A 23,273-nucleotide genomic window follows, 5' to 3' on the forward strand; every position below is an offset into this window, starting at 1 on the left:
TTGTTCTAAAGACTAAATCTTACATGGTCTGTACTCATTAATGCCTAAAAGGTTTAATGCTACATCCCTTTAATGATAAAAACCAGTCATTTGGTGCAATCTAAGCCATTACAAACTACCAAGGTTAATAAATCCACATGGCCCGTGCTTATTAAAGCCTAAAGTCCAAGCAGTGTCTCTTGGTCTACTGAAACTTGTGTTAATGCTGTGTTCATTCCAACATTAAAAATTTTTTTTAAATTTAATTTTGGTTGTGTTGGGTCTTCATTCTTGCGTTGGCTTTTCTCTAGTTTCAGCAAGCAGGGGCTACAGTTCGTTAGAGTGCATGGGCTTCTCATTGCAGTGGCTTCTCTTGTTGCCAGGCACAGGCTCTAGGGCTCATGGGCTTCAGTAGTTTGAGCGTGCGAGTTTTAGTAGTTGCGGCTCCTGGGCTCTAAAGCACATGCTCAGCAGTTGTGGTACATGGGCTTAGCTGATCTGCAGCATGTGGGATCTTTCCAGACCAAGGATCAAACCCATGTCTCTTGCATTGGCAGGTGGATTCTCCACCTCTGAGCCAACAGGAAGCCCTCCAATAGTTTTTTGAAGAAAAAGTGTTAGGTTTAATATGTGTATCTAAATTGTATTGAGAACATTCTGGATCCTGTGCTAAGAAATAAAGTATATCTTAATTTGTGACACGTGTTAATAATATGAGGGTTAAGGTTGCTGGGCAGTTTAGTCGCCAGAATTTCTCTCATGTGTTAAATCTTCACTTTGGGCCTAGATAATATGTCAATCATGGTAGCTCTTCAATAATCCATTTCTTTTTGGGAATCAAGTCCTGACCTTGAGCTGTATTTGCTAGAAATAAGTCTGTTACCATAACCGGTTAATTGTTTGATATCAGTAGCCATGTCATATCTGTGATCCTCAGTTTCTTTTAGCCTGCTCGTTTTGAGATGTCCTGGTTTTATGTGTAAGTTTCTCAGGGATTTTGAAGATGAGAATGGAGGGGTTGGTGTTCATGGGATGGGCAGTTGTCCAGTGCTTCCAGTCTCTCACATTCGGTAACTTAAAAATCCGCCCCTCCCCCAGTGTGTATGTATACATTACATTCAAGAATTCATTTGAGTGGAAAGTTTACGCTATGAGACATTTGAATATTATTAGTTTCTAAAACTATAATAATCTCTCCCTTCCCCATCTCATTGGGTTTCCCTGATAGCTCAGTTGGTAAAGAATCCGCCTGCAATGCAGGAGACCCTAGTTCGATTCCTGGGTTAGGAAAATTCACTGAAGAAGTGATAGACTACCCACGGCAGTATTCTTGGGTTTCCCTTTTGGATCAGCTGGTAAAGAATCCTCCTGCAATGCGTGAGACCTGGGTTTGATCCCTGGGTTGGAAAGACTCCCTAGGGAATGGAAAGGCCACCCACTGCAGTATTGTGGCCTAGAGAATTCCATGGACTGTATAGCCCATGAGGTCACAAAGAGTTGGATACTACTGAGCGGCTTTCACTTCCCCATCTCATTAGACTTCTTGTAAAAGGCAAATAAAATACAGATATAAAAAGGCTAAAAGAGCTGTAAAACATGATATGAATGAGAGTTAAGACTAGGAACCTTGTTTTTTTCTTTCACTGGTGTGTCATTCAGTCATTATTCAGGCATTTAATTTGTAAAGACTTACTAAGCATCTAGTACATGCCGGGTTTTTGTAGGGGCTAGAACAGCAAAACAAATGAAGACTCAATATTAGATTCACTTGTTAGAGCTGCCATAAAAAATCACACCAACTTGGTGACTTAAACAACAGAAATGCGTTTGTCTCACACTTCTGGGAGGTAGAAGCCTGAAATTGAGGGCTTGGCAGGGTTGGTTCCTTCTGATCTGTCCCGTGCATCTCTCCTAGCTCAGGGAGTCTGTTGGTATCCCTCGGCTTTTATGTGTATCATTCCACCTCTATTTCATGTTTTCATATGGCTTTCTCTCTGGTTGTGGGTCCATGTCCAGATTTCCTCCTTTTATCAGGATGCCGGTCTTGTTGGATTGTAGGCCCACTCTACTCTAGGATGACCTCTTCTTAGCTAGTTGCATCTGCAGTGACCCCATTTCCAAATAAAGTTGCATTTTTAGGTTGCTGGTGGTTACTGTGCTTTGTTGTGCTCAGTTGTGTCCAACTCTTCTGTGACCCCATGGACTGTCACCATCCAGGCTCCTCTGTCCATGGGACTTCCCAGGCAAGAATACTGGAGTGGTTGCCATTTCCTTCTCCAAGAGATCTTTCCAAACCAGGGATCTAATCCACGTTTCCTGCATTGGCAGGCAGGCTCTGTATCACTGAGCTACCTGGGAAGCCCTTCTGGTGGTTAGGACTTAACGATTTTGAGGGGACATAATTCAATCCATAAAATTTACATAACATCTGTCTAAATATAAAAGTTATAAATAAAGCCAAGAAGTCATTAACTACAACATGTCTTATTCTCCTCTTGAAATGACAGCTTTTAATTGAGAATTCTTGAATGTCTTAGAGATCTGTGTTGGATTATGATGACCTGAAAAGGACTGGCTCCTCTCCTAGAGCTGGCTGTCCTTCTGTATGTCCTGCTTTTGCCTCCTGGCTCCCTCCTGCACTGTCAGTGGCCTCATGCACATTTGTGGACACTCCAGCTGGTACATTTAAGCTGCATCCATATACACTGTAAGCAGCCTGCCCTTGGCCACCACTGCAGCCTAGGCATTCCTCACCCTGATGTGGTGTCTGACTTCAGGTGAATGGATCCTTAGAAGGCCTGCAAAGGCTGTTTGGGCAGGGAATTCTGGAGTCATGTGTACCTAGAATTTGGTCTAAAATGAGGCTTGTGGGTATAGGGGAGTCATGTACCTCACCATAGGTATATGATGAGGGTACCTGAGCAAGGATTCTTCTTGCCTGGGTCTATAGCTGGACTGTCAGTGACAACACTTCTTGAGAGTCTTGTGTTTTAGTGAAAGGATACAAAACATAAATAATAAACAAAATAAATAAGTAAATTGTATAGAATGTTCAAAGGTGATAAGGATATATGAAAAAAAGTAGAGCTGAGTGGGAAGGATCTGGTGTGTATTTGAGGACAGAGCAGGTTTCAGGATGACACAGACAGGTCGAGATGGAAACCTATGACCAAGACTTGAAAGAAGTGAGAGAACAGGTAGGTGGATGTATAGGACAAAAACACATTTTGGAGGAAAGGAGCTGCATGATAAAGATTCCAGGGAAGAAGCATATGCCTAGAGCACTCAGGGAATGGAAAGGAGGCCAGTGTTTCTTGAGTGTGTTGAGCATAGGAGGATGTAATGGGAGTTAAACTCAGAGAGATGACCAAAGCGAGGGCAGATCACATTGGGCTTTTTAGGTTGTTTTGAAGGTTTGTGTTTTCACTCTGAGATTAGAAGGCTCTGCAAGGTTTTGAGCAGAAGAACAACAGGATGGTTCCAATTGCTGTGTTGAGAATATACTGTAAGGACTTCCTTGTAGCTCAAACAGTAGAGAATCTGATTGCAATGCAGGAGACCTGAGTTTGATTCCTGGGTTGGGAAGATCTTCTGGAGAAAGTAATGGCAACCCACAACAGTATTCTTGCCTGGAGAATCCCAAGGACAGAGGATCCTGGAAGGCTACAGTCCGTGGGGTCGCAAAGAGTCTGACATGACTGAGCGACTAAAACTATTACTATTACTATAAGGGCGGGCAGGGTAAACACAGAAACTAAGGAGACTATTTAGAAGAAGGCAATTGTAGTAATTTGGGCCAAAGTTGATAGGATTGCCTTGACCAGGAGAGGAAACAGGTGGAGAGGCGTAAGTGGTGGGATCTGGGAAAAGTTGACTATACTTTGTGTGTCCATTCCTCCTATTCATCTTGTTGTGATTCCTTCTTCTCATCTCCAATTGTAGAAATTTTCTACTAGTCTTCAGATTATTCTCATTTACAGTTTCTCTGTTGTTGTTCAGTAGCTAAGTTGTATCTGACATGGACTGCAGCATTCTGAGGCTCCTCTGTCCTCCACTATTGCCCTGAGTTTGTGCAAATTCTTGTCCATTGAGTGGCTGTCTACAAATAGCTGAGATGCTTTGTAATTGGTTGTTATTTTGGTGTGCCTATGGAAGGATTCAGAGTCTTCCTACTCCATCATCTTGGCCATATTTTGGGCTGGAGCTGTAAAACTGGGAATACATAAGCGATGAGGGTTCAATTCCTGGGTTGGAAAGATCCCCTGGAGGAGGATGTGGCAACCCACTCCAGTATACTTGCCTGGAGAATCCTATGGACAGAGGAGGCTGGTGGGCTACAGTTCATGGGTCACAGAGTCAGACATGACTGAAGCAACTTAGCATGCATGTAGCATATGATATTTAAAGCCATCAAAATGGGATGAGACCAGTAGGGAGTGGAAGTTGATGGAGAAGAGGACCAAGGACTGGGCCCTGGACACTTCAGCATTGGAGACTGTGGAGATGCTCCTGCACGGAAGACTGAGGAGGGACCAGTGATATAGAGGAAAGCACAAGGGGGTGTTGTGTTCTGGAAGTCAAAGGAAGAGCTTTGAGAAAGAGGATTATTGACTGTGTATTTCAATGCTGCTGATAGGTAAGTTTGGATCAGGGCTTTGGATTTAGCTAGGTGGAGGTCAGTAGGTATCATGACAAAAGCAGTTTCATTGAAGTGTTTGGGACAAACATCTCCTTGGAATGGTCTGAGAGAAAAGGAGAAGAGAAAAACTGGAGGCAGAGATTAGAGACAACCATTTTGAAAAGTTCTGCTGCAGAAAAGAACCAGTCAATTAGATTAATATTTGGAAGGAAGATAGAAGTGCTGAGATTTTTTTTTTTTTTAGAATGGTTGTTCCATCATGTAACCATGTATGTTGAAGAGAATTATCTAGAAGAGAATGAAGAAATGATGCTTTTGCATAGAGGAGAATTCCAGTACCGTTTCTGAGTAGGTAAGAGGTTGTTGTTGTTCAGTCCCTCAGTCATGTCCGACTCTTTGTGACCCCACTGACTGCATCATGCCAGGCTTCCCTGTCCTTCATCATCTCCCAGCATGCTGACTTGTGTCCGTTGAGTTGGTGATGCCATCCAACCATCTTGTGCTCTGTTGTCCCCTTCTCCTCCTGCCTTCTATTTTTCTCAGCATCAGAGTCTTTTTCAGTGAGTTGACTCTTTGCATCAGGTGGCCAAATTATTGGAGCTTCAGCTTCAGCATCAGTCTTCCAATGAATATTCAGGGTTGATTCCTTTAGGACTGACTGGTTTGATCTCCTTGCAGCCCAAGGGACTCTCAAGAGTCTTTTCCAAATCCACAGTTCACAAGCATCAGTTCTTTGGTGCTCAGCCTTCTTTATAGTCTAATTCTCACATCCATACATGACTACCAGAAAAACCATAGCTTTGACTAGATGGACTTTTGTTGGCAAAGTAATGTCTTTGCTTTTAAATACATTGTCTAGGTTTTTCATAGCTTTTCTTCCAAGGAGCCAGCATCTTTTAATTTCATAGCTGCAGTCACTGTCCACAGTGTTTTTGGAGCCCAAGTAAACACAGTCTTTCACTGTTTTCATTGTTTCCCCATCTGTATGCCGTGAAGTGATGGGACGAGATGCCATGATCTTTGTATTTTGAATGTTGAGTTTTAGGCCACCTTTTTCACTCTCCTCTTCCACCTTTGTCAAGAGGCTTTTTGGTTCCTTTTCACTTTCTGCCATTAAGATGGTGTCATCTGCATATCTGAGGTTATTGATATTTCTCTTTGCAGACTTGATTCCAGCTTGTGATTCATCCAGCCCAGCATTTCACATGATGTACTCTGCATATAAGTTAAATAAGCAGAGTGACAATATACAGCCTTGACATATTCCTCCCCAGTTTGAAACCAATGTGTTGTTTCAGGTTTGGTCCTAACTGTTGCTTCTTGACCTGCATACAGGTTTCTCAGGAGGCAGATAAGGTAGTTTGTTTTTTGCATCCTTTAAGAATTTTCTACAGTTTGTTGTGATCCACACAGTCAAGGGCTTTAGCACAGTCAATGAAACAGAAGTAGATGTTTTTCTGAAATTCTCTTCTTTTTCCTATGATCCAAAAGCTTCCCAGGTGGCGCAATTGGTAAAGAACCACTTGCCAATGCATGAGCTAAGAGGGCCTGGAGTCAAATGTACAAGCTGAGAGATTGGTTTCTGGTAGGAGCTGGGGTTGTTTTTCTGTGATAATAAGTAGAAAGGTGGAATGTAGACTGTGCTGAGTGCATAGATGTGCTAGTGGACTGATTCCAATTTCTAAGTGAAGGAGGAAACACAGTCATCAACTGAGAGTGAGGATTATGGTAGAGGGTTCTGGGGTTTCATCAGAGAGAAGGATATGGAATCACTCTATTAGAAAAGGAGAGGGAATGGACCTGAAACACACAGTCACTGCCCAGAGGATTATGGATGACTTGACTCACATGATCATGTGTTCAGAGCAAGACCATATCAGCCCACACTAGGCACACATATATTTTCAATGAATAAATGTACAGTCTTTTACAGGCTTATGCCAATGACTGTATAAAAAGAGCTTAAGTTGCTTTTTTTAATATACACACAGGAGAACGTTGAGTAAAGCAAGGGTTTTAATAATTTAATTGGCAGGAATTTTTTAAAAGCAATTTAATTCTCTTAAAAAAGATGATAAAGTGCCTTGATTTGTACCTACTTTGCAGGTAGAAATCTGCAGGATTTTGAAAAACTTAATTTATGGCTGCACTGGGTCTTTGTTGCGGTGTAAGGTCTTTCTCTATTTGTGGTAAGCGGGAGCTACTTTCTGGTGGTGGTGCATGGGCTTCTTATTGTGATGGCTTCTTTTGTTGTGGAGCACAGCTCTAGGGCTCCATAGTAAGGCACTAGGGCTTAGTTGCCCTGTGACATGTGGGATATTCGTTCCCTCACCGAGGATTGAACCTGAGTCCCCTGCACTGCAATGTAGATTCTTAACCACTGAATCACCAAGGAAGTCCCTCCAGGATTGTTTACTCAGGTCATGATGGGTATGAAAGTAGGTTCAGAAGTAAGAAAACTTGTTGTTGTACAGAGAAGAGGTTTTGATCAGAGGGGAGGGTTTCAGAGTTTGAGATCTTTGAATTACGGTATAACAAAGTTTATAATGTGATAATGCCTCTGATTGGGTGATATCCAGTGATGATGAGTATTGAAGAGGGTGAAAAAACTACAAAAATTCTTCCAAAAATTGGATTTAAGAATTTTAGGCATTTATGCTTGGTTTTTCTGTTAGAAAATAACTATAGTATTCTGCCAGAGCTTACTAATGCCTTCAATAAATATAAGATTATAAGTGGATGTGTAGGTATAGATACTTAATTCAAATTTTAAAAACTTGTTTCAGATATACTTAGGTCTTGAAGTGATGAAATTTATTTGCTTGTCTTTTTTTAAAACCATTAAAAGTATTGCTTTTAATTATAGGCACATAATTATAAAGTGAACACGTTTGATTTAAAAGATACACTAAAATATCGTTTTATTATTTTACATATTGAATTTACACAATCAATTGGAAAAATGGTTCTAAGAAAACAGTGAAATACACATAGAGAATAAATAGGTAAAAACATTGATTCTGATTTCTTTTCTCTGTGTCCTTAATTTACCACACTACCTTTGAGTAAAAAAAAAAAAAAATGTCCTGATCTTGTGATAGAGAGGCCCCAAAGTGAAAAAAATATGAGTAGTTAATGAATCTGTATGTTCAAAGAAATGCTCAAATTATACTGTTACCTAGTGGATACCATTTTTCTTCATTGAGCATGACACTGCAGAGTTGGATGTTAATTGCTCCTACAAATGTGGTTTTGCTCTTTACAATAAGCATTAAGACATGTCCTTGGAGCTCTGTGACTTCATCATATACTACCTGAAAAGGGAGAGAATTTTGAAAATATAAATTAGATATGCTTAAATGCATCTTTTAAAAATATTTCTTTTAACAAAATAATTGCATCTCATATTTTGTACCTTGGATTGGACAGGTTAATGTTAGAATCTTTCATTTCTAACTCTTAATTCTGAAGGGCTAAAGGTTCTGCTAACCTGAAGGAGTTTAATGACAAAGTATTTCTTAAGAAGCTTAAAATTTACTCTGATTCCATTAATAATTGTCTGTCCCAAATTTAATAAGACTGCAAATCATTCTCTAGGAAGAAATTTAAATACTTTACCACCTTTTAACTGTCCTTGAATTTATGTGAAGCATGGAGCCTTGAACACTATTTTTCTTTGTTGAAGGCGAATGAGGAAATCAGACCACTCTCCATGATTTTGTTGTGTTAATTTAATGTAGTCCAACAATATTTCCTTCTCCATGTGAAGCAGTCATACTATGGTTACTTTAATTTATTTAAAATTGTTTAATTTTTAGTTATGAAAATATATGCTCATTAAGTAAAATATGGGGATGAAACAAAAATGAATATAAAAGAACATTTTTATATTTCTACCATTAAGAAATAATTATAGTTAACATTTTGATGTGCTTTTTGTTTTCTATATATAATCACTTTTTAGATTCTGAGCTGTAATTATGCTGTGTGTATAGTTTTGTGTCTTTCTTCTTTTTATTTACTAGTCATGGAACTATTTTTAAGGAGAGAGAGCTATTCAACTGTGATTTATAATATCCTAGAATTAAGTCACAGGCATTATCACTGGGTTCTGCAGTGGTAAAGAAACTTTAAAAAGTGCAGGATCAAGAAGTTAGTTATACATCATAAAAGGAGGAGATTGCTGTGTATAAACCCAAAATGGTTGCCAAGGAAACTCCTTATAACACACTTAGAGGAGTTTCATATGATGCTACAAATGCGCTTGCTTTTTATAGTGAAGCTACAAGATAGAAAGAAGTGCTTTCTGTATATGCAAAGAAGAATCAGAGGAAACAAATTGAGAGGAAAGCCTTGCATTCTTCTAGGAAGCCTGCTCAGTGTGTATGGATGTGATTTCTGGCCATCTTAAGTTATTAATGAAATTCCACTAAAGATGAATCTGCTAGCTGCTCTGAACAGTGATTTACTTACCAAAAACATGATAATTCAATTAAGGGACATGAGATACAATACAGAATGTTGATGCAGTCTATATTATTTCTTGTGACAGCTCCTGGCTACCTACTCTTCTAGTATCTTGCCCCCATTCCAGGCAGGAGATTACCTTTTAAATTCTTGTGTGTGCGTACTAAGTCACTTCAGCTGTGTCTGACTCTTGGCTACCCCATGGGCTGTAGCCTGCCAGACTCCTCTGTCCATGGGATTCTCAGGGCAGAACTACTTATTCAAGTTATTCCACTTAATTTCTTGAGTTCCCCCGGCTAGTAAAGGATTTTAAGGGCTGCCTTAAAAATTTCAAAGTCTTACCAATGTAATTCATCTTTAATAGCAAAGAGAAGTCTAACATGGACTCTGAATCACTCTTATCTCCTGAACACCTATCTTTCCAGGACTTCAGAGTAAGCTCCTTTTCCCCTTCTCTATGGTGGTTATTTTGAACTGTCTAAATTATCCTCCATTTTCCTCCCCACAACACATTCGGCAGATACACTCAATTCCTATTTTACAGAGGAAATAGACAAAGGGGCCCTCAAAGTGTATAAAGAAAAATGGAATAGCTCTGACCATTAGGCTTTGGAAAATCTGGTTTCAGAACACTGGGAATCTTATAAATTAGTGCTAAAGATGTAACTTTCTAAGAAACATGTCTATGATATGTATTTATTTAAATCTGTTGTCAACTATAGTTCTTCCTCCATTCACAATGGGGTTACATCCTGATGGACTTATAAACCCATGGTAAACTGAACAGGTGGTGCTAGTGGTCGAACCTGCCTGCCCATACAGGAGACATAAGAGACCTGGGTTCGATCCCTGGATTGGGAAGATCCCCTGGAGGAGGGCATGGCAACCCACTCCAGTATTCTTGCCTGGGGAAATTCCATGGACAGAGGAGCCTAGCGGGCTACTGTCCATGAGGGTGCAGAGTCAGAGGCAACTGAGCAACTGAGCACACACACACTTAACCCATCGAACATCATAGCTCAGCCTCATCTGCCTTAAATGCATTCAGGACACTTACGTCAGCCTACAGTTAGACAAAATCATCTAACACAAAGCCTCTTCTATAACAAAGTGTGTATGTCTCATGTAATTTATTGAGTATAGTGCTGAAAGTTAAAAGCGGAATGGCTGGCTGGGTACAAAATGGTTGTGAGAGTATCGGTTGTTTACTCTCATGATTGCGTGACTGATTGAGAGTTGTGGCTCACTGACATTGCCCAGCATCAGGAGAGAATATTCTACCATGCACTGATAAGCTGGGAGAAGATCAGAATTTGAAGTACAGGTTCTACTGAATGCATACTGCTTTGGCACCACTGTAAGTTCAAAAAATTTCAGGTTGAACCATCCCAAGTTGGGGGCCATCTGAATGCACTTTCTTATTTGAATATGGTGATAATATTTACCTTTTAGTATTGTGAGGAAGAATAAAATGAGAGAATGAATATAATAAGCCTTGGTACAAAACCTGGTACATAGTAAACACTAATGAATTATAACCAAAAAAGATCCGTCCAATACACACACAAGAAGAACAGTCATTTCCTGGTATTTTTGCCTTGAAAATGAAGCTGTTCCATTGCTCAGTCATGGCCGACTCTTTGTGACCCCATGGACTGTAGCCCACCGGGCTCCTCTGTCCATGGAATTCTCCAGGCAAGAATACTGGAGTGAGGGTCATTCCCTTCTCCAGGGGATCTTCCCAACCAGGGCTCGAACCTGGGTCTCCCTCATTGCAGGCAGATTCTATACCAGCTGAGGCACCAGGGAAGCCCATTTTACCTTAGCTGATGGGAAATAACAGTGATAGACAAAGTTGAGTCTCCAGCTATTTAGCAAGCAGAATTTCTCTAATACATGATGCTAGGAATTAATTGCCTTCCTGGTTAAAATACAAATATTTAAACTCCAAAGTTTATATTACTATGGATTTTTTCCCTATGCTTTATTATGTAAAAGCTATTTTTCTTGAAAGTGACTGTTTTATAACATGTAATCATTGCACATCATAGATGATATATACATATATTCTAATTGCTTTACTTCATCCGTAACATTATTTTAAAAATAAGCACTTTTTTCTTCAATGCAATGAATAATTAGTGTGTAATGCTAGAGATGTACGCAGATGACTATATTCTTTGAGACTTTTCACCAAATGATTTAATATGTATTCTGCCTTAATATACACAAAACCGAAAATGCACAGCTCTTTTAGTTTCACTTTGTAATACTTTTTACCCATAGGCATGTGTCAAGTCTTCAGTGCCTTCTGACAAACACTGAATGTGTAAGTTTGAAACTATTACATCAAGTAGAAGAACATTGTTTGGGGTAATTTAATATCTACTAACTTATGTGCAAGCATTCACTGTGTCATTTGACACCAAGTTCTAGTAAATAATTCTAAAGTGTGTTTGAATGACGGCAAGGGGAGGAAAACAGTATGGAAACTGAATTGTGCTTAGGGCTGGTGAGAGAAGGAGTGAAGAGGCCAGACTGTGAAAGGGAGAGTTGAAAGCCAGAACTCTGTGGGTAGAGTGAGGGAGAGGAAGAGCACAGAAAGGTTAATGGGGTCAGTCAGAGCTTTGGGATCAGGCACTTATGGACTTGAAATTTAGTTACCTAACCCTGATCAAAATATCTGTCTCAGGGTTTCAGGGTCTTCCTCTACAAACAGAATTATCATTACTTTATGAGTAGGGAATGAGAGGATGTTACAGACAGCAATGACCATTGCTTACTGAGTGTACCATACACCTTGTTCTATGCTAGATATTATTCATGCACATGCTGAATATTTTAAGGCACGTAAACTACACAGAACATTCTTATTCTGTCCTTTCTAATATCTCCTCTATACTTTATAGTAGGATAATATCGGGCTCTTCTGTCCACAGGATTCTCCAGGCAAGAACACTGGAGTGGGTTGCCATTTCCTTCTCCCAGTTGCTATATACAGGATGGATAAACCACAAGGCCTTTACTGTATAGCATCAGTTCAGTGTAGTCGCTCAGTCGTGTCCAACTCTTTGCAACCCCATGAATCACAGCACGCCAGGCCTCCCTGTCCATCACCAACTCCCGAAGTTCACTCAGACTCACGTCCATCGAGTCAGTGATGCCATCCAGCCATCTCACCCTCTGTCGTCCCCTTCTCCTCCTGTCCCCAATCCCTCCCAGCATCAGAGTCTTTTCCAATGAGTCAACACTTCGCATGAGGTGGCCAAAGTACTGGAGTTTCAGCTTTAGCATTCCTTCCAAAGATATCCCAGGGCTGATCTCCTTCAGAATGGACTGGTTGGATCTCCTTGCAGTCCAAGGGACTCTCAAGAGTCTTCTCCAACACCACAGTTCAAAAGCATCAATTCTTTGGTGCTCAGCCATCTTCACAGTCCAACTCTCACATCCATACATGACCACAGGAAAAACCATAGCCTTGACTAGATGGACCTTAGTCCGCAAAGTAATGTCTCTGCTTTTGAATATGCTATCTAGGTTGATCATAGCTTTCCTTCCAAGGAGTAAGCATCTTTTAATTTCATGGCTGCAGTCACAATCTGCAGTGATTTTGGAGCCCCAAAAAATAAACTCTGACACTGTTTCCACTGTTTCCCCATCTATTTCCCATGAAGTGATGGGACTGGATGCCATGATCTTCGTTTTCTGAATGTTGAGGTTTAGGCCAACTTTTTCACTCTCCTCTTTCACTTTCATCAAGAGGCTCTTTAGCTCCTCTTCACTTTCTGCCATAAGGGTGGTGTCATCTGCATATCTGAGGTTATTGATATTTCTCCCAGCAATCTTGATTCCAGCTTGTGTTTCTTCCAGTCCAGCATTTCTCATGATGTTCTCTGCATATAAGTTTAAATAAGCAGGGTGACAGTATACAGCCTTGATGTACTCCTTTTCCTATGTGGAACCAGTCTTTTGTTCCATGTCCATTTCTAACTGTTGCTTCCTGGCCTGCATACAGATTTCTCACGAGGCAGGTCAGGTGGTCTGGTATTCCCATCTCTTTCAGAATTTTCCACAGTTTATTGTGATCCACACAGTCAAAGGCTGTATAGCATAGAGAACTATATTCAATATCCTGTCATAACCAGAATGGGAAAGAATATAAAAAAGAATGTCTCTATATGTATAAGTGAGTCACTTCAGAGATTGGCACAACACTGTAAATCAATTATACTTCAATTAAAAAGAAAGGAATACAATGTGCAAAATATATGGACTATAACAATATAATTCATTTTAAAAATTGAATCCGTATTTCTAATGAGTCATTAAAAAAATGATGGTTCTTAACCAGATAACAGATAGTAGAGTAGAAAGAGCAGTGGCAGCGGAGTTAGCAGCCCACTCTGCTTCTGAAAGACTTGGAGGGCAGTTCTGGGGGCACTCCGACCACCTGTCCCACCCCGTCCTGAGCCCAGTCGTGTCCACCACAGGGCTCTGTATGTGAGAAGGGTTTTCAGGAAGGCTGCAGGCAGTCCTCTTGGGAACCACTCTGGAGAGCATCAAGGTGACAAACTTGGCCTTGTATCAGAGCTTTAGTATCTGAAGGGTGGATGTTGAAGGGACACTTGGCAGCAGTCCTGACCCAGCCTCTCTCAGGTCTGAGTATTAGGGAGAAAGAGGCTTGTGAATAACACCTCAAAGAACTATTTTCCTGAAAAGCTTTTTGAAGTGATGCAATATGATATTCCCTTTGAATTCCTCTAAGAGGTTTATATAAGAAGGGGAGTGAGGTCGTCCTCTCCCACTCCCCAGACCTCTGCCTGGCTTTGGCAGTTTGAGAAATCCCAAAGTCCTGGATGTAGCAGCCCTCAGGAAGCAAACGGGAGAAGTTAAATACAAGGTAGATGCCATGTGCTGATTTCCAGCCTCCTCAGAAAACACATACGGTTGGCCCTCTGTAGCCATGAGCTCTGCAGTCATCGACTCAATCAACCACATATCAGAAAATGTTCAGGGAAATGTATTTCCGAAGTTCTAGAAAGCAAATTTGAATCGGTTGCCTACCAGCCACTATTTACACAGCATATACATTGTATCAACGGTTATGAGTCACCTAGAGACAATTTAATGTAAATGGGAGGATGTGTATAGGTTATATGCAAATATGCCATTTTATAGAAAGAACTTGGGCACCTGAGAATTTTGGTATGCTCGGGAGTCCTGGAACTAACCTCCCCTGCAGATACGAAGGGATGAGGACGTCTGTATAAGGTGTTGCTAAGAATGCACAAAAATAATAGAGGGGACTTGGCAAAGAGATGGGGGCCTATATTATAGTTGAAGGGGAGAGAAAGTATAACCACAGTTAAAACTGTTGCCCTTTGTGGGAGTATTTATTAGAAATATTCTTTTATTGATACAGACACAGCATAATGGGAGAAAAATTAAAATACTGTAGTCTTACATGCTTACTGAATAAAGCAAGTAACAAATTAATAGGTACAATATGATCCCATTTTTGTTAGAGAATGTGTCTGTTGAGAGAAAGAGACATAATTCAGAAAGAATACTTATTAAAATATTAGCAAGGACTCCTAAAAAAGATGTCTTTTTTTTTTCTCATGGCTTTCTAAATTCAACCACTTCCTTGCCAAATTTGTTCATATGATGATCATTACTATTAAGGCAGTCACTTACCCATATATGAATTCATCTTCCTGCTCGTTTGGATTATGTATGAATTGGAGTTTGCTATGCATAGCCTTATGGGCTTCCCAGGTGGTGCTAGTGGTAAAGAATCCACCTGCCAATGCAGGAGACTTAAGAGAGGTGAGTTTGATCCCTGGGTCAGGAAGATGCCCTGGAGGAGGGCATGGCAACCCACTCCAGTATCTTTGCCTGGAGAATCCCATGGACAGAGGAGCCTGGCAGGCTACGGCCCATAGGGTTGCAAACAGTTGGATGCAACTGAGCATGTACATATATCTCTAGTGGTTGACATCATGGTGAATAATAAAATGTCAAAATATCTTTCCTTACTAAATTATACATATAGTTGAATATATATAAATGTTTGCTAGTTTTACATTTTTCCACATACATGAAAAGTGTCACTTATGGAATTACCCCAAATATTTAATTCCACAAATCTTTTTAGAAGTAGCTAAGTTTCAGAGATACTAAAAAAGATAAGACTTATTCCTTGTCCTCAAGTTTTCAGTGTACTAAAAGAAAAAAAAAGTTGTGTAGGACTGAACAAGAGATGGTAAATGTGGTGTAAGAGTCAGGGAGGAAAGAGTGGTTCACGGAGTCCATATTTGAGGGGAACATCAAAGCTGGCAGAGAAGGGCAGGTGGGTGAACAGCCTCATGAGCTCAGTCACAGAGGTCACAGGGATTATTCAGGGAATGACAAGCTGTGTAATGTGCCTGGAGAATATGACTAAGTGTGGGGCAGTGGAAGGGCATGAGCAAGCAAATGTTCCTGACTTATTTTTGTTAAAGGTGCTGAAAGGTGCAAAAGACATTAAATGTAGGAAGAACTGCTTTTTCAATAGATGGTGCTGGAATAATTGGCATTCATAGGCCAAAAAAAAAAAAAGTGAACCTTAACCTAAACTTCACACTTTATTCAAAAGTCAACTCAAAATGAATAATGGACTTAGATGTAAAGTATAAAACTATAAAATATTTGGGCTTCCCTGGTGGCTCAGAGGGTAAAGTGTCTGCTTGCAATGCAGGAGACCTGGGTTCGATCCCTGGGTCAGGAATATCCCCTGGAGAAGGAAATGGCAACCCACTCCAGTACTCTTGCCTGGAAAATCCCATGGACAGAGGAGCCTGGTAGGCTACAGTCTATGGGGTCACAAAGAGTCAGACACGACTGAGTGACTTCACTTTCTACGGGAGAAAATCTTTAGAAAGCACTAGGTGAAGAGTTCTTAGACTTTCTATCAAATATGCAGTCTATAAAAGAAAAACAATTGATGAATTGGACCTCATCAAGATTAAAAACTTTTACTTGTGAAAGACCCTGAGAAAAGAATGGAAAGTCAAGCTACAGACTTGGAGAAAGTATTTGTAAACCACATATCTGACAAAGGTTATTGATAATATATATAGAATCTCAAAAGTCAATAGTAAACATAAGTAAAAATGCAGACTCTCTAATTAGAAAATGAACAAAGACACAGACATATTTCACCAAAGAAGATATGCAGATAGTAAATAAGCACATGAAAAGAAATTTGCATCATTAGCTACTGCTGCTGCTACTGCTAAGTTGCTTCAGTCGTGTCCAACTCTGTGCCACCCCATAGACGGCAGCCCACCAGGCTCCGCCGTCCCTGGGATTCTCCAGACAAGAACACTGGAGTGGGTTACCATTTCCTTCTTCAATGCATGAGAGTGGAAAGTGAAAGTGAAGTTGCTCAGTTGTGTCCGACTCTTAACGACCCGATGGACTATAGCTCACCAGGCTCCTCTGTCCATGGGATTTTCCAGGCAAGAGTACTGGAGTGGGGTGCCATTGCCTTCTCCGATCATTAGCTACTAGATACATGCAAATTAAAACCACAGTGAGCTATCACTCATTACTTTTCAAATGAACTAAAATGAAAAATAGTGATATTTTTATTTGATAAAATAAAAATGATACCAAATGCTGGCAGAGATGCAGCAAAACTAGCACAAATATTGTAATGGGAGTGTAAAATGGTTTAGAAAAAGAGTATGACAATTTCTTTGAAAAACTATATACAACATTACCATATACCCCAGTAATTACATCTTGAGCATCTCTCTTAGAGAAATTACAACTTATATTTACACAAAAATCTATACATCAGTGTTCAGAACAGCTTTGTATTGCAGTAGTCCCCAGTCAGAAACAACCCAAATGTCCTTTAATTGGCAAATAGTTAAACTTTTATACCTCCCTGCCATGACTACTACTCAGCAGTGAAAACAAACTGTTGATACATGCAGCTACTTGGATGGATCTCTTGTGAGATGTATAGTAAAAGAAAAAAGCCAACCTCAAAATGGTACAAACTGTATGATCCCTTTTATATAACATTTGAAGTGACAAAATTATAGAGATAGTGAATATATTAAGAGTTGCCAGAGTTGGGCATGGAGTGTTAGAGTGGGAAGAGTGACTGTGGCTTTAATACAGCACTAGGAATCATTTTGATGGAATGGCCTACACCTTGGTTGATTGTGGTGATCACACAAACCTGTACATGTGATATAAATGCACAGAACTAAATACACACATACATAAGAACATGCGTAAAATGAGAAATCCTAATAAGGTCAGTGAATTGTACCAATGTTAATTTCCGGATTAGTCAATAGTCAGGCAAAGTGTTACCATTTTAGGAAAAGTGGTGGAAGGGTATTTGAATTCTCTCTATATTGTTTCTTCCAACTGCTTGTGAATCTACGATTATCTCAAAACAAAAATTTTTTTAAGGTATATAAGGATGATACTGCTCCAGAGACAACTTTGGAAAATTACTGAGTCAAATTTGAAGGGCTGTGAATGCCCCACTTAGGATTTTGGATATTATCCAGTAGATAGTAAGGAACATTTGGAAAAAGTTATGTAGGAGAGTAATAAAAATGAGTAGTTTTTGACACTTTAGATAGAAATTTGAATGATTTAATTGAAAAGCACAAGATGGGCAGATAGGAAGCTATTATATTAGCCAAAGTTATGAGGCCTTTCACCGGAGAAACAGTGCTGGGACACAAGAGAAGATGGCTTGAAGAGGCAGATGACTGCTCAAGTGAAACTGACAAACCTGGGGATTAACTGGATTTGTGAGTGAGGAAGAGAGTGATGTCATTAGTATCTTCTGAGATGATAGTGGAGGGAAACCTGGTTTAAAAGGGTCTAGGAGGCATCCTAAAGGGGCTCTTTCTCCTTTAATTGGAGTATAATTGCTTTGGGCTTCCCTGGTGGCTCAGAGAGTACTGCGGCGTCTTTATCTCTGTCTTGGATCACTTGCTGTCAGGGAAGCCAGCAGCATGTGGTAAAGAACACCAAGCACACGTGTGGCTAGCACCTGAGACCTCCTCCAAGAGCCACAGAAGAAGTGAAGCCAGAAGCATCTGAGTCAACTCAGAAAGGACTCTGGCAGCCCTAGTCAATCCCTGGATCAGGAAGATCCCCTGGAGAAAGGAATGGCTATCCACTCCACTACTCTTGCCTGGAGAATTCCATGGACAGAGGAGCCTGGCAGGCTGCAGTCCATGGGGTGGCAGAGAGTCAGTCACAACTGAGTCACTAACACGTAACTTACTTTTGTAATTGCTTTACAATATTGTGTTGATTTCTGCCGTAAATGTGAATTCAGCTATCAGTTCAGTTCAGTTCAGTCGCTCAGTCGTGTCCCACTCTTTGCGACCCCATGAACTGCAGCACGCCAGGCCTCCCTGTCCATCACCAACTCCTGGAGTTCACTCAGATTCACGTCCATCGAGTCAGTGATGCCATCCAGCCATCTCATCCTCGGTCGTCCCCTTCTCCTCCTGCCCCCAATCCCTCCCAGCATCAAAGTCTTTTCCAATGAGTCAACTCTTCGCATAAGGTGGCCAAAGTACTGGAGTTTCTGCTTTAGCTTCATTCCTTCCAAAGAAATCCCAGGGCTGATCTCCTTCAGAATGGACTGGTTGGATCTAAATATACATATATCTCCTTCATCTTCAGCTTCCCTCCCACCCTCCCTGACTCAGGGGCTCTTCAATAATCAGGTAAAAGTACAGGTTTAAAGGGCTCCCCTGGGGGCTTAGTGTTAAAGAATCTGCCTGCCATCTGGAGACCTGGGTTCAGTCCCTAGGTTGGGAAGATCCCCTGGAGAAGGGCATGGCAAACCAATCCAGTAGTCTTTCCTGGAGAATCCCCATGGACAGAGCAGCCTGGTGGGCTACAGTCCACAGGGTCACAAAGAGTCGGACACAACTGAGCATGAACACACAGGTTAAAGCTTAGGAAAGAAGCCAGAGTTTGAGGAAATAATTGAGATGCAAGCTTCAAGTAGGTAATAAATGAAAATCTGTAGATCCATAAGATCATTTTGAGTGTATATATCAAGAAGAGATGAAGTCACATCATGGAACTCCAGTAAATAAATATTTTCAGGGGAAGAATGGCAATGAAGGAAAATGAGAGAATGATTAATGAAAACAGAAGGGAGTTAAAGGGCAGAGCTCAAGAAGCAAAAGGGAGGTGTCAAGAAAGAGGAAGCAGTTAATAGAGTTGCTGTCTAACTGCTCAGGAGAGGACAGCCCATTGGATCACTGCACTGAACAATTAGGAGTCTCCTGGTGTCTTTTGAACAAAGCAGCATTGGTCAAGGTAGTATCCATATTGCAAAGGATTAAATGGTGAGAAGGAAGTGATGAACAGAGAGCAGGAAATACGCCAAGTTTGCTAAAGTGTGGAGGTGATATCAAGAGAAAAAAAAATCGGTGCTTTATAAAAGCTGAGTTGATTTTTTTTTGTTGTTGTTTTTAAGATTTCGGAGTTGAGGATTCAGTGTGTAAGACAGCCCACTGGAAAGGTAAGCAAAGAATCAAGTGAGCAAGGTACAGAGGAGATGGGAAAGGATGGAATCAAGAGGAAAATGTAGGGTTTGCCTTAGAAAAAAAGAGAGGATCGTATGTTCAGATTGTATACTACAAAGGAATTAGAGAGCTATATATAATGTAAATTAACTTTAATATAATTTCTGCTTTATACTTATTTTATCATAATTTGTGCTTTGTACTTGCTTACTTTTTTCAGTTTTTCAAAGGAGATTTTATAAGGTTTACAATAGATTAGACTATGATAAAGCTATCAGGTAAGGAAAAAGAGGGAAAGAAAAGCTTGTTAGAGAAAATAAGATGGAGTCAGGGATAATGTTAGGAGGCGAGACAAATGCCATAAAGTCTTGGGCTCTTGCTGTAAGCTAGCCACAATTTGAAAATTGGTTCATAAGCACGTTGAAAGCTGTATTTTCCTATTCCTATAGCATCAAGAACAGTGAGTGGCACACAGCAGCTATTTTGGGAAACATCTTCCCTTTATGAAATAATGCTGCCAATTACTACAGATTTTCCATATTTCATTGTGAAGCTGAAAAATGGTAAGAAAAAATACAAAGTGACTGGACAAGAGATGAATCATACTTACAATCTCATTGTAAGTGGGGTCAGTACATTTTGGAACAGATTTTGTTTTCCTCCTCCGGGCTTCACTGGGATATGGTAAAAGATAAAATTCAACATGTGCACTGGGCGCGGAGCCATCTGGGAGATGCTGCAGAGGAAAATGGTTGTAAATATTAATGTACGTGGCTATCAAAGAAAACAAATACATGGCTACTAAATATCTAGACCAAAGACAGGATCAAGATTTATTATAGTCACTGTTTACCAGAAAAGAAGAGAACAATCAAAAGAAATACATCACGGCTTCAAAGGAAGCCCAAAGTACAGTTTAAAGGAGTAAAACAGTCCATCTTAAATTAAGCACTGTGTCAGAGAGCTACATTTAAAACTCCAGTAAGTATGAGTTACTTTAGTTTTTTTGTAGTAAAAATGAAATTTGCATTTTTGACAGAAATGGTCAAGAGATGAATATAAGCCACTGGCTGAGATAGGACCTGAGTGCCTCAGGGGACTGTACACCACTGAAAAATAAAATAGAAAAAAAATTCAAATTTAACACCTAAAATAAGATGTAGCATTTAATGACATGTAAATGTATATTGCATAATATCATATTTTCAGATAGAATTTAATTAAAATCTCAATTAGACCTACTTACAAGATTTTAAGGTAGTTATAATAATTTTATTATCTGAGTCAGGGGTCCCCAACCTCTGAGATCTAATGCCTGATGATCTGAGGTAGAGCTGATGTAATAATAATAGAAATAAAGTCCACAATAAATGTAATGTGCATGAATCATCCTAAAACCATCCCCTACTCAGATCCGTGGAAAAATTGTCCTCCATAAAACCAGTCCTTGGTGCCAAAAATGTTGGGGAGCACTGATCTAAATTATCCTAAATGAGCTCCTGCCTGATGGGTGGATCAATGCTCTCCAGCTTAGCCTAACAGCCTTCCTCCCCCTGAACTTCCCCAACTGGCTTCAGAATGTCTCCCTTTTTCAACCTTTTTTTTTAGGAATATTTTTATTTCTTAATAAATTTGAAGACAGAATATACTTTTAAAAGTTTGGAAACAACTGTACTTCAGAGAAATGGGTTCTATCTTTGTAACCAAATGGAGAAAAAATTGTACTAAAAGCTGTGCCTATCTTGCTTGATAAAATGAGAAATGTTTGTGTAATTTACATTTAAAGTGGATGATTTGGAAGTCACAATTGAGGAGTTTAAATGCTTATCTTGGTGAATACATCCTAACTACTAAATCAGTGGTTTTCAACAAATTCTGTGAATGACAGTGACAATCACACATGAGCATCCAGTGCCATCCCCAAGGTCATTAGCTTGAATTTTACATCGTTCTTTGGCAGTTAGAAAAGCATATTGGAAAGGAAGGCGAGTAAGGAAATGTGATATACATTATTATAGGACTAATTCTATTCTGTTCTAATTTACATAGTAAAAATCATGTCATTAGGAGAATCTGGGTCTTTATTATTATTCGCAAATTAGATAAAATGCATCTGGATACATGCACATGTCAAAATGCTAAGATCATCAAAACTGCTGCTTTGGATGATGCTCAAGGTACCTTGGTCCACCCAAAACCCTCCCCCAGGAGGAGCTCTGAAATTTGTCAATGACACAATGGAATTTTCTGTGATACAGGAAAACATTGCTATTAATATTTGAGAGAGCTGATTTTCTGTGTGTGTGTGTGTGTGTGTGTGTGAGAGAGAGAGAAATGAAGGCAGTAAAGTGTTTCTGCTCTGTGTAAATGTCTCTCTTTTCTACCACTTGGGCTTGAGCATTCCATACCTATAATCACTGTATGTGTCACCTTAGTGGTGACATCTTAGAATTGTGGTTCTGGGAGAGGCTTTCTGGTTGCAGTCTGGGCCCCCAAATTTCTCAACCGTGTGGCTTTTGGTAGATAACTTCTCTGTGGATCGGTTTCCTAACCTCTTAAATGGAGATAAAGGTGGTGTCTATCCCAAAGCATTCAAGATTAAATAAAATAAACCATGTAATGTGAGTATAGTGCCTGAAAGAGTAAGTTCCAATATATGCTTCCTACTATTTTTATTTTCTATCAGTTGAATAAGAATACACTATATGCACTGATTGGACTAGATAGCCCTAATGTACTCTGACATTTGCGAGCAGGATTTCTCAACATTGACACTATTGGCATTTAGGGCCAAGTGAGTCTTTGTTGTAGGGAGCTGTTGTGTGCACAGAGGATACTTTAACAGCATCACTGACCTCTACCTACCAGTCTGCAGCAATACCATCCTCCTAGTTGTGACAGCAAAGATGTCCCCAGACATTGTTAAATGACCCCTTGGGGGCAAAGCTGACCCCAATTGAGAACCACTGATATTGATGACTCCCAAGTTGGAATCTGTAATTCAGCCTTCAGATTCCAGTCTAGTGACCTATGAAGAGCTCTACAAGTAGGTTACACTCTAACCAAAATCCATCTTCACTTTCCTCACTACTCCAAAATCGATTTTTTTTCAGCCTATCGAAATTGTATTAAATGATACAGTTTCATTTCTCCAATATCTCCCTTGTCACTGATTTTCAAATCCAAGTATGTACCAAGATCAACATCCTCCCTTTTTGCTTTAGTTCATTTGCCACCAGAGATCTTTATTCCCTAACTTATAATTAGATTTCAGTTACTTTTTTGTGTCCCAGTCTTCACACTTCATTCCCTCATTTATTCTGTTTATCACTGTTGTATTTAACCTTCCTGGAAACTGTTTTGACTGTGTCACTTTCCTTCTCAGAACATTTCAAGGATTTCCCACAGAGGGATAAGCTTCCAATCACAGAACAGAAAAAGTATTTTGTATACCAGCTTTCACCAGGCATTTACTAATTAAAGGTTTGGGCTTCTGTTTCCAATCAGTGTCTTTGACAAGATCCTTGAATATCCTATTGTTTTCAGAATAATAGAACAATTTAAGTCAGGGATGCATTTGATCTGAGCAGCACAGTTAGTCTGTCCTTAGCTGCTGT

At 39.9% G+C, this 23,273-nt stretch overlaps 1 protein-coding gene across 3 annotated transcripts in view; it reads right to left on the bottom strand.

Annotated features, from left to right (window-relative positions):
- Positions 1-7,410: 7,410 nt before the first annotated feature.
- PIK3C2G (phosphatidylinositol-4-phosphate 3-kinase catalytic subunit type 2 gamma) overlaps positions 7,411-23,273 on the bottom strand; it is a 651,998-nt gene continuing 636,135 nt past the window's right edge. For all 3 annotated transcript variants that reach the window (XM_069585610.1, XM_069585608.1, XM_069585609.1), the window contains exons 32-33: positions 20,267-20,392; positions 7,411-7,932 (exon numbers count right to left, since the gene is read on the bottom strand). In XM_069585610.1, the coding sequence (XP_069441711.1) occupies positions 7,780-7,932; positions 20,267-20,392 (279 nt within the window). In that variant the 3' untranslated portion in view covers positions 7,411-7,779. The remainder of the gene's footprint in view (positions 7,933-20,266; positions 20,393-23,273) is intronic.

This window comes from Ovis canadensis, chromosome 3, assembly GCF_042477335.2.
Source record: "Ovis canadensis isolate MfBH-ARS-UI-01 breed Bighorn chromosome 3, ARS-UI_OviCan_v2, whole genome shotgun sequence".
Classification (NCBI taxonomy): Eukaryota; Metazoa; Chordata; class Mammalia; order Artiodactyla; family Bovidae; genus Ovis; species Ovis canadensis.